General features: G+C 31.9%; 2 protein-coding genes across 4 annotated transcripts; both read left to right on the top strand.

Annotated features, from left to right (window-relative positions):
- The first annotated feature begins 3,956 nt into the window (after nucleotides 1-3,956).
- LOC131671253 (vanin-like protein 1) lies at nucleotides 3,957-8,234 on the top strand. Of its 2 annotated transcripts, none has more exons than XM_058947539.1 (7): nucleotides 3,957-4,037; nucleotides 4,136-4,207; nucleotides 4,278-4,415; nucleotides 4,989-5,138; nucleotides 5,224-5,686; nucleotides 6,655-7,015; nucleotides 7,133-8,234. In XM_058947539.1, the coding sequence occupies exons 2-7, from the start codon at nucleotides 4,145-4,147 to the stop codon at nucleotides 7,602-7,604; spliced, it is 1,647 nt and encodes a 548-aa protein (XP_058803522.1). In that variant the 5' UTR covers nucleotides 3,957-4,037; nucleotides 4,136-4,144; the 3' UTR covers nucleotides 7,605-8,234. The 2 variants fall into 2 exon arrangements, with proteins under 2 accessions (XP_058803522.1, XP_058803521.1); XM_058947538.1 differs by having other exon boundaries at nucleotides 3,961-3,993; nucleotides 7,133-8,233.
- Nucleotides 8,235-8,361: 127 nt separating this feature from the next.
- LOC131671254 (vanin-like protein 1) lies at nucleotides 8,362-11,439 on the top strand. Of its 2 annotated transcripts, none has more exons than XM_058947541.1 (6): nucleotides 8,362-8,481; nucleotides 8,556-8,690; nucleotides 9,015-9,164; nucleotides 9,228-9,690; nucleotides 9,783-10,125; nucleotides 10,224-11,439. In XM_058947541.1, exons 1-6 carry the CDS (start codon nucleotides 8,428-8,430, stop codon nucleotides 10,621-10,623), a joined length of 1,545 nt encoding a protein of 514 aa, XP_058803524.1. In that variant the 5' UTR covers nucleotides 8,362-8,427; the 3' UTR covers nucleotides 10,624-11,439. The 2 variants fall into 2 exon arrangements, with proteins under 2 accessions (XP_058803524.1, XP_058803523.1); XM_058947540.1 differs by having other exon boundaries at nucleotides 8,363-8,481; nucleotides 9,765-10,125.
- Nucleotides 11,440-11,695: the final 256 nt, after the last annotated feature.

The raw sequence follows: 11,695 nt of genomic DNA, 5'->3' as shown, positions 1-11,695 counted from the left end.
TTCATGTGTGCCAAAAGCTGACGCTGTGAAGTAAATAGTTTTCATGTAATCGTATTTTCAGTTTTTCTAAGCGATATTTTTCATCATCTCTCCTTGCGACAGTGATTTTTTCATCTTAAATTTGAAAACGGTTTTAAAAAATGCAGATTCCACCCAACAAAACGTATATTCTAGTTTTTCACTTAAATTTTTGCAAGTGTGTGATAAATGCCGGGAAAGTCGACTAAAAACGGCTGAGCGCACGGAAACGTTCGAGTGGTGGGGGGAACAGCAGCCGAAGAGAGGCACACATATATAGTAATAGAGGCGCGCTACGCCCTCATATAATTTTTCCATCTCAATATCTCTGCAACCATAAATGTTATCTTAACAATTTTTTTTATTTCGGATCTACTGAACTCCGGGAAATCAATTATTTATTTAGAATTTATAAATAATCAATAAATTAATTACTTTCCGATGTTCTTCAAAATAAATGTTGTCATTATGTTTACGAAGCTGGATTTTGGTCCAGCCCCCATTCCCTTTTCTTTTCATCTATCTCTCTCCTTCTCTCTTTCTCTGTCTCTCTCTCTCTGTCTCTTTCTCTCTTCCAATGGAATACTATTTCTCCCTCTCTCTTATACTTTCTCTCTGCATATTTTCACAATCATTTATTTCTTTACCGATAAAATTAAGTTAAATTTTTTTTTAATTTCAACAATTTATGCTTAGCCTTTTATTATTTACGAATTCTAAATAAATATTTGATTTCCCGGAGTTCAGTAGATCCGAAATAAAAAAAAAATTGTTAAGATAACATTTATGGTTGCAGAGATATTGAGATGGAAAAATTATAAGAGGGCGCAGCGCGCCTCTATTACTATGTGTGCCTCTCCTCGGCTGCTGCTTCCCCCACCACTCGAACGTTTCCGTGCGCTCAGCCGTTTTTAGTCGACTTTCCCGGCATTTATCACACACTTGCAAAAATTTAAGTGAAAAACTAGAATATACGTTTTGTTGGGTGGAATCTGCATTTTTTAAAACCGTTTTCAAATTTAAGATGAAAAAATCACTGTCGCAAGGAGAGATGATGAAAAATATCGCTTAGAAAAACTGAAATTACGATTACATGAAAACTATTTACTTCACAGCGTCAGCTTTTGGCACACATGAAGTACATAAATAACATTACATTTTCGCAGAGACTCAGTCCTACAAAATAAAAAGTGACGGAGATATGAATTTTTAAATAAATGTTAAATTTCGCCACTTTTCCGGGTTTTCCTCGGTTCCTAATTATCCGATTTTGTCGCTCGAGGTCTAGTTTTGTTCGTAATTGTTTTACCTACATTTTGTGTACCTATATCATTAACATCGCTACATTATTCGCAGAGTTATTAACAAAAAACTAAAAAAAATGCCTTTTTTTCGTTTAAAATGTTTATAACAAATAGGGTGACAGGAGTTGCGTGTCCAAAACATAACACCAATAATGTCTCAACTTATCTGCACACGATTGCACACTCGGTTTCCAGGTAGTATTTTTGTCACGAAATCACTCTTTTCAAGCCCTGTTGCTTGGCCTACGTTGTGGAATATGAATAATCTCTGAGTTTGCACGGACTTTTCAAGCGACCCTCGTAAGATAAGCTTGCTAGGAAACCCTGTCGAAGAGTAAGGAAGGTGATGGGGCAGCCCTTAGACGTGCGCAGATCATTAAACCATAAAAGGCACGTGTCTATGCAGTGCGGTAATCGCCTATGTGTGCGCTGACGCAGCAACAGATTTTGGACCTCCCGCCCAGGTAGTTCGAAGATTCGTCTTCAAGATTGCACTCGACCCTACAATACAGAAAGGGTCTTGAAGGTCATCTGCGGACTCGATTCCGCTTGGGGCTAGCCGAGACTGTCTGGCGGTAGGGCGATCAGGGGGCAAGCAATACAAAACGAAAGGCCCCAAGATAGCGACGCCCTCGCTGCTAGCAGGGAGCAAGAGAGGGAATGCTGTGAAATCTTGGCTTAGGCAAAAGGAAAAATTGTAAAAAGAGTTTTGCAAAATAAAGTACTAAATTTCCTCTATTATTGTTACCTTCATCTAAACGGTGATTATTACTGAGATCCTAGAAAACCACTGCTATTGACTAAAATTATGATTATATATGATAACAGAATATTACTATACCACCAACAGATAACAGATAACAAAATTATTTACGTCATGTTACATATATATATACAGTGCCGGTCAGCCACTTTTACCCCCCCACGGGCAAAATCAGTCTAACTTCAAAGTTTTATATCTCTGGTAGAAATTAACGTACAGAGACGCGCGTGGGTGCGTTTGAAAGGTCTTTCGGAGCGCTTTCAAATGATATGACGCACGGTTGCCATCGATTGTTTTTTTAAATTTTGCAACAATTATGCAAAATTGAAAATTCTGAAATTTTTTTATTATTTTTGACAATTAGCCAATTTTGGAAAAAAAATCGTACGAAAATTTGAAGTACACCATTTTTTAGCTATTACCAAGCCCTATCTGAATCACTCATCAAAAATTTATTTTCGTCAAATATGACGCGCGCACGGGCATTTTTTCCTGGAAGTGACAGTTTTTTTCAACATTTTTTATCTCCGTCAAATTGTAACAATCGAAAAAAATTTTATAGGGGAAAAAATGTTTGTTTTTTCACGTAGAATACTGCAATATTTTTTTTTCGGTTTTTCGAAAAATTTTTTTTTTCGGTTTAAATTATTTTTCAAGGTCGAAAAAAAAAGATTTTTTTTTTATGTAATTTACGATATTTGTTATGTAGTATTATTGAATGGGTGGAAAAAAATTTTTTTTGTGGTTTCTCATCTTTTTAGCGTACCGACTGTGAGAAAAAAAAATTGAAAAAAACCGAAAAGAAAAATGTTTCGAAAAACCGAAAAAAAAATTATTGCAGTATTCTACGTGAAAAAACAAACATTTTTTCCCCTATAAAATTTTTTTCGATTGTTACAATTTGACGGAGATAAAAAATGTTGAAAAAAACTGTCACTTCCAGGAAAAAATGCCCGTGCGCGCGTCATATTTGACGAAAATAAATTTTTGATGAGTGATTCAGATAGGGCTTGGTAATAGCTAAAAAATGGTGTACTTCAAATTTTCGTACGATTTTTTTTCCAAAATTGGCTAATTGTCAAAAATAATAAAAAAATTTCAGAATTTTCAATTTTGCATAATTGTTGCAAAATTTAAAAAAACAATCGATGGCAACCGTGCGTCATATCATTTGAAAGCTCTCCGAAAGACCTTTCAAATGCACCCATGCGCGTCTCTGTACGTTAATTTCTACCAGAGATATAAAACTTTGAAGTTAGACTGATTTCGCCCGTGGGGGGGTAAAAGTGGCTGACCGGCACTGTATATATATATATATATATATAGAGAGAGAGAGAGAGAGAGAGAGAGAGCTATAAAACAGAAAAATAACAATAAAGTGCGCGAAGCGCGTCTAATATCTGTAGTCAGACCCTGGTTTATATCATGTAACCTTAATCGCGAACTCATTGTAACTATTTGTCGAAGTCGAAATAACCATTACTGCTTATAAAAAAGAGCTGACGAGGGCATTGGTCAAAAGTAAACTGTACCCACTGCTCGATATAAACGTTTCTTAGTAAAATCAAATGTTTATGTTATAAAACTTATTTATAGTTTCTACAAAAAATGTAACGCCCAGATATAGCTTATCACCGCCTATGTTTAAGACACATGTCATTCTTATGTAGGAAAAATACCATTTATGCTTTTTTTTTCCTATTGTAACTTTTTCATAAAACATGTATATAGACGTATTGATTACACATTATTAATTGTCATGATCTGTCTGACTCTATCTTATCAGATAATACTTAAAAATTAGACATATCTGGATTATCTCCTGATTTACTAACTTACATTGAAAATGTACCAGTTGCTATGAATCCTGACCGATGGAAAACACGTTTTAGTGATCAGGAAGCCACAGTAATGAAATAATCGTTCATACTTTGCAAATTTGTTGTTAAAAAGTTAAAAGTCAAATTAGAATATTATTCATATGAATAAAATTGAGAGTTTTATAAATTATTTACTCGATAATTATATATATCAAATTGATTGATTACAGATTACCTAAATGGAAATGATGTTTCAAAGAATAATGTTTATTCTGGTTTTATGGCCAAGCAGCACATTACAAGTAAGATGTAACTAGAAACTCCTACTGTAATAATGCAAGGAAATATTCAATAAATTACACGTTTCAATAGGTTTCCGATAATAGTTCATTGACATACGTGGCAGGAATTGTAGAATATAGCCCTGTTGTTACTTCACCAAACGAAGAAAATTTAGGAGAATTGAATGCAAAAAATTACTTGAAAATTTTAGCTACAGCTATTACGTATGTAAGTATGTATATATATATATACATGGAACTTTTATTAAAAGTACTCAGTACTAAGAAAATCATCCGGTCAGGTAAATATTAAAAACGCAATATTAAAATTGCTGCTACTTCAGCAATATATTTTTTAATATTTTAGAAAAAAATTGTAGATGAAAATTTACATTTCTTATTCTAATACACGTCGATACGCCAGCTTTATTTATACTGTATTACTACTATACATTGAATTATGTATTGTATCATACTTATATTAATAATTGCAAATCACTTAGAAAATAAGCTCTATTACCGTTAGACAAAAAAATGTTGTTAGAGATATGAATAAAAAAAATTTTGTGATACACAAATCGGTATCTCACATACACTTAATAAATGTTCATTTTTCAATTCTATACATTTTGTTTATGGAAATTATCCTGCAAAGTGAATGGCAACGTGTATTTTAATTTTGATTTTATGAATATGGTTTTTACCATTCGAAAGATAACATTGCAAAATAACATAATTGAACGTCGTCAATAGAGATATTAGACTTTTAAATAAATAAAAGAAGAAACTTTAAAAATTGCAGAATGTAGACATAATCGTCTTCCCAGAATCTAGTCTTTCGATTAGCACAGCGAAAAATGAAACAGTCAGACGAAGTCAGGGTGCATCCTACATTCCAGACCCAGCCGATAAAATTAGCCCTTGCGATGACAAATCTGAATCTTACGAATATGTACGTATGTATATTCAAATTGACAACAAAACTATTTTGTTTAAAATCCTAATAATGCCAATCGATCTCTATTTTATTGTTGCAGTCACTAAAGGCTATATCATGTGCGGCAAAAGAATATCAAATTTACGTACTAATAAATCATCGCGAGAAGGTCAATTGCACTTTCGGACAAGGCTGCCCGACTGATGGTTTCCTCATTTACAATACGAACGTTGCTTTCGACAGGAAGGGTAAAGTGATCGCAAGGTACCGAAAGTATAATCTTTTCGGCGAGTACGAGAAAAATATTTCTGAGGCGATACCCACGACATTCGACACGGATTTCGGTGTAACTTTTGGCACTTTCATATGCTTCGATATACTCTTTCAAAAGCCTACATTGAACTTGACCCATGATCTTAAAGTCACTGATATACTCTATTCGACACATTGGTTCTCTGAAATGCCTTATCTTTACGCTATTGAAGCACAGGCTGCTTGGGCTTACGCTAATGACGTCAATTTTCTCGCATCAAGTTATAACTATCCAAAAACCGCTAGTGGAGGTAATCTTTATTTTTAGCTTTTTTGTTACGCCGAATTTCTAGATTGTTAAGGCAATACGTTATCATACTAGAATTAAGGGGACCAGAGGGTGTTTCGTAGTGAAAAATTAACACTTTGTTTATTGCCGCGTAGAAATCATTCTACTGACGATATCGATGTAGGACTTTTTTCAGCTGAAAGTATTCTATATAAGCTTTCATTTTCTTTGTTATAAGTTCCAGAATAATCATTGTACACCTAATATGGACACAACAAAGACCAAGCTCTATTTTTCAAAAAATGGGGCTTTGCCACGCCTTTCTGAACGCCAGAGTAGACAAAAATCGTTTTGTGAGAGCTCATTTTTTTTGTTATGAACCGGACTACAGAATGAGCGGAGCACTTTTATAAAAAAGATAATTCTTCCTATTTTTTTGAGCCAATATATGAAATTTTAATTTTTCAAAAAAATTTTTTTTGCAAATTATCCTCAAAAAATAGGAAAAATTATCTTTTTTATAAAAGTGCTCCGCTCATTCTGTAGTCCGGTTCATAACAAAAAAAATGAGCTCTCACAAAACGATTTTTGTCCACTCTGGCGTTCAGAAAGGCGTGGCAAAGCCCCATTTTTTGAAAAATAGAGCTTGGTCTTTGTTGTGTCCATATTAGGTGTACAATGATTATTCTGGAACTTATAACAAAGAAAATGAAAGCTTATATAGAATACTTTCAGCTGAAAAAAGTCCTACATCGATATCTTCAGTAGAATGATTTCTACGCGGCAATAAACAAAGTGTTAATTTTTCACTACGAAACACCCTCTGGTCCCCTTAACATTTACATTTAAAAATAAATGTAACTTTTTCAAAGTGAGCATTAAAAGATATTCAGCATATTCTGTATGCTCATACTTTATAAATACTCATGATTTATGAAGACGATTATTTCGAATGCATGATTAATATGATAATTGTGATTCATGTAACAGGTGCAGGTATCTATATAGGCAAACAAGGGCACGTAGCAGTGATATCAGAAAATAAGCGGTCCAATATACTTGTTGTAGCTGAAGTCCCAAAAGTAATCAACGGAAAGCGAACGCAAAATGTGAATAGAGATAGCGTGCAAATTTATGAGTTTTCAAACGAAGAAATAAGCACTAGTGAAAATGCCAATGATCAAGAATGGCGTTATATAACAGATGATTTATCCGTTTATTCAACGGAATTGATTGATATCAAACAAAGAAATTACAATAAGACCATTTGTGATAGAGGTTTTTGTTGCAATTTTAAAGTGGAAATTGCGTTTGATGAAACAAGTACTAAAAATAATTCCAACTATTACCAGTAAGTATAGAGCTTAAAAATATATATGGTTGAAATTGTTATAACACATTATTAAGTTGAGAATGCGACATATTAATAATAAAAAAAAATTTTCAAATATTTAATATAACGTTACAGCTATCGATTTGCAGTTTTCAATGGAACTCGCACATTTAACGGAGTGGCTACAGGTGGAATCAAAACTTGCGGAATAATCGCCTGCATTAACGATACTCTTAATAGCTGTGGACATCTTTTTGATATCAAGACTATTACACCAATAGCTTTCACAACCTTGGAAATATCATCGTTTAACAAGACCAACGAGAACATTTTTTTCATGCCTATAACTTTATATATGCCTATAACTTCGCAAAAACTAGTTCCACTCAATGTAACAGACTTCACTTTTATTTCAACTAATCCAGGCCAATATTCCACTTATCATATGGCATTAACAAAGCCAGTTAATAATTTACAGACGTTTGCTATTTACGGCCGTGATTTTTCTAAAGATGGTACTGAAATTACTCCTAATAATTCAAACATACTTACAATTTCACCAGTACTTCTGTTGGCAATTATTGTTGTTAATTATTCCTTTTTTTAAAACGGTTATAATTATAAATTAGAACTAAGCAATGAATAACTTTACAAGCGTATTGTACGATAATGCGAAATTAATAATTTTTAAGTTGATGCAATATCATGTTTTATTAGAAATTGTATTAGAATCAAATTATTATTCATGAAATAGCCATGTCATTAGCGATGTTTTTTACCAACCAAATTAAATTTTTCCAAGAGAGCACATAGCAAGTTGAATTTGCATTTTCATACAGATAAATTTTTCTTAGTATTTCGTTAATATAGCCGTATAATGTTCGATGTTGAATCCACTTACTTTTGAAAAAAATGCGTCTTTAATAATTCAGATAAAAGTTAGATTAAAGTAACTGGTTATAGTTTATGCAAAATACTTATTCATTTAAATGATGTACAAATTTTACCGAGATGTAATTACTAAAATCAATTGAAAATTAAAATACACTTTTTTAAAAGTAATTTTTTTATGTTTATCAACATTTTTTATGAAAACGATATATATTTCGCACCTCTGTTGAGGAAAAATTCTTTCTAGAACAAGAGAAATATTTGAATATATTACAATATACGAAAATTGTCAAAGGTTACTCTTTATACTACATTAATTTTACTCAATATCTTATCAAGTAATATAACATGTCATTATAAAATAATTAGGTATAGTTTAATAACTTCCTCAAACCATTAGGTAAATTACCTTGCGCTGTTTATTTAGAAAAATGAAAATAATTCTTCAAGATTAAACCATTCATAGTTTAACGCCTTGAAGATTTTAGTTGTAATTTTTGTCAAAATAAATATTTAAAAATTCTTAAACAGTATTAAAGATGAAGTTGCACATTACTTTAATGTTGTTATGGTGGCAGACAAAAACAGTTCAGGTAATTGATGAGAAAATTTACATGGAAAAAATGAAAATGCAATAATTTATCATGAAGAACATTATCCACAACAGCGTTCTCATTATGATTCAAGTTATATGGCAGCTGTTGTTGAATATAGTCCTATTATTTATTCAATGGATAATCAAAATCTAGGACAGTTGAACGCGGAAAATTATTTGAAAATTATTGATAAAGCTGCTAGTTATGTAAGTGTCAACATATCTTATTTGGAATCGTAACCAGTATTTTCAAATTTTTAATTTATTGCATAATAATATTCACACACACGTGCGTACACGTACATACACACTCACACACACACATCATTAGCATCATATTATGTTTAGCTACTGTGAACAGTGAAAATAATTCAATTGTTTAATTACTATTCACTGTGACGCTGATAAGGAAAATTTGTTCACCGTGTGTAAATTTATTTATATTTTTTTTGTCGATGCGAATGTTAATATTCCTTAATAACTATACATAGAAAACATTGACAAAAAGAATAATTTCACATGTGTTTTGAGGCAATAGATATAATAGTATTTCCGGAATCTAGTCTCACAATATCTTCGTACAAAAATGTCACATTCACCCGAAGTCATCTAGCCTCATACATCCCAGATCCAGTCGACAATATAATTCCGTGCATTGACAAATCCAGACCTTATGAATACGTAAGTTTATGATATAATTAACAATAAAAGAGCCGACAAAGCAAAATATTCATTGAAATATAGTCATTTAGAAGTATGTCGTGCGCAGCGAGAGATTATCAGATCTACGTATTAGTAAATCATCGGGAAAAAGTGGATTGTACTCCTGGAAATGGTTGCCCGAACGATGGTTTGTTAATCTACAATACAAACGTAGCGTTCGATAGAAACGGCAAAGTAATTGCTAGATATCGAAAATATCATTTATTCCATGAGGTCGGGGTAAACCGCACCAAATCAATTCCTACGGCATTCACCACAGACTTTGGAGTTACTTTTGGAACGTTCATCTGCTTCGATATACAGTTCCCGACACCCGCACTAACCTTAATCCGTGATCTCGCTGTCACGGACATTCTGTATCCAACGCACTGGTTCAATTTATCGCCTTTCCTCTTTGCTACTGAGATACAAGCTAGTTTTGCCTATGGAACTGATATTAATTTACTAGCTTCGGGCATTAGCCGTCCAGATACTGATAACACTGGTAATGTAGCTAATTATTTATTTACCTACATTATCAAATTACAAGAACTAGTCGATTATTTATTATAATTCAAGGTTCCGGTATCTATCTAGGTAAACAGGGTTACATAGATGTTATATCAAAGAACAAAAGATCGAATATTCTCTTGGTAGCTGAAATACCAAAAGTAATCAAAGGACAGCGCACGCGAAGTATTGATAGAAGTAAGGTGCACGTTTATGAATTCACGAAGGAAGAAATATCTACTGAAGAAACCGTTATCCTTAAAGAACATTATAAAGTTGATCCGTTCTTAAAATTATTTTCAACGGAATTAATTAATCTCAACGATAAATCCCAAAGCAAAACCGTTTGCGACCGATCATTTTGCTGTGATTTTGAATTAACGATTGACTTTGATCAAAGTAGCATCACAAATGGTTCACAGTATTATCGGTAAGTTATATGAATATTTTTAGATTTTTATGATATTTTCACATGAGCACATTCATTTTTTATAACACATTTGATTATTTTTGATAATCGATTTCCAGATATCGTTTTGGAGCTGTAAATAAAACTCAGTACGAAGAGTACCTCGGTTTGGAGGGAATCAACTCGTGTGCCATAATAGCTTGTGCCAATGACACCAAAGATAGCTGCGGAATTATTTTTCATAACAACAAAAAAACTATCACACCGATAACTTTTACATCGTTGAAAATATCAACGCCAAATATTACTAATGACAATATTTTTGTATTGCCTTCAACATACTCGCAAAAAATGATTCCCTTTAATGCCACCGATTTTTCTTTAGGATCTTTAGATTTTGGTAACGTTTCAACATATCAGCTCCAATTGAAGAAACCTAAAAATAACATATTAGCCTTTGCGATTTTTGGCCGATATTCAGACTTGGATCGTCAAGTAAATTTAAACTCCGTGGTATGAATTAGTCATCTTATTGTCAGTAAATTAATTTTTTGACAACTATGAACTTAATCGATGATTTCAATATGAATTTATATTTTTTATCGAATAAAATGAGAATTTGGATTACATGTGATTACACCGTCTTATTAAAGGTTTCGAACTAATTTTGTTTAGAATTTCTTTTTATTGGCATTTTATTTGCAAAGTGCAAAAAATTTCCGTTTTCAATTTTTATTTACGTACGTTTGAAAAAATTAAACACTAATTTCTCTTATATTCAGTTTTGCTTAAACGTACAATTTGTTGTTGATAATTGATCTAAGAATTGATAATTGAATCTCAACCATTATATAGGATGATCTTGAAAAATTTTAATCAGCAAATTATTTCTCCACGATTCAACTAGCATAAATGGCAAAGATTAGCTTATATTTAATAACATTTGAAATTCAACTTAATTATTTCATGATTGTCAATAAATTGTACATCAAAACGTTTATGGAATTATAAAAAACTAATAAAATGAGTCTTATAATTTTTTTCATATTTAAACATTTTAATCAATTGAATTCATTCTTGAATTTTAAATTAATATCCATCACCGAAAATGTCACCTTTTCGTTTGCAGATAATATTTTTAAATTTGCGTCCACTACTTCTCAAATTTAATCTTGTTATTCTTATTCTTCTCTTGTTATTAGATCTTTGTGTCCGATCTTCGTGTTAATGTATTCAAAAAGCTTGTAAAAGATTGATATATCTCGATAAATTATTGTTATAAAAAATAAAACTCTACCGATCAACAATTGATCCCACTAAATTTTGCGTGCGACGCGTGTATGGTTACTATCAACAGTTCTTGCCGTAGTTATACGATGAATAGGCAAAAATAAATGAAGAACATTTATTATTGCTTAGTAACATGAGTGTAGTTATATGAAAATAAAAGAATTCACAGAATAGAACTATTTATTGATATAATAATTACTATATGAAATTTTTCAATAGTAATTATTAATTTTATTATATCTTTAGGTTCTTAGACGATTACGGTTTTAAAATAATATCACTTTTTGACAATAGTTTTTCA

This window comes from Phymastichus coffea, unplaced genomic scaffold (genome assembly GCF_024137745.1).
Source record: "Phymastichus coffea isolate CEN01 unplaced genomic scaffold, Cenicafe_Pcof_1.1 PCOF00122, whole genome shotgun sequence".
Classification (NCBI taxonomy): domain Eukaryota; kingdom Metazoa; phylum Arthropoda; class Insecta; order Hymenoptera; family Eulophidae; genus Phymastichus; species Phymastichus coffea.
The sequence above is the reverse complement of the archived record's forward strand: the minus strand, read 5'-3'. Positions and strand labels throughout refer to the sequence as shown.

Coding starts and splice junctions, on each gene's coding strand:
- LOC131671253 (XM_058947539.1), top strand. CDS start 4,145: ATGGAAATGATGTTTCAAAGAATAATGTTTATTCTGGTTTTATGGCCA. Junction 4,416..4,988: donor TAGCTACAGCTATTACGTAT/GTAAGTATGTAT, acceptor TAAAAATTGCAG/AATGTAGACATAATCGTCTT. Junction 5,687..6,654: donor TCCAAAAACCGCTAGTGGAG/GTAATCTTTATT, acceptor TTCATGTAACAG/GTGCAGGTATCTATATAGGC.
- LOC131671254 (XM_058947540.1), top strand. CDS start 8,428: ATGAAGTTGCACATTACTTTAATGTTGTTATGGTGGCAGACAAAAACA. Junction 9,165..9,227: donor AATCCAGACCTTATGAATAC/GTAAGTTTATGA, acceptor ATTGAAATATAG/TCATTTAGAAGTATGTCGTG. Junction 9,691..9,764: donor TCCAGATACTGATAACACTG/GTAATGTAGCTA, acceptor TTATAATTCAAG/GTTCCGGTATCTATCTAGGT.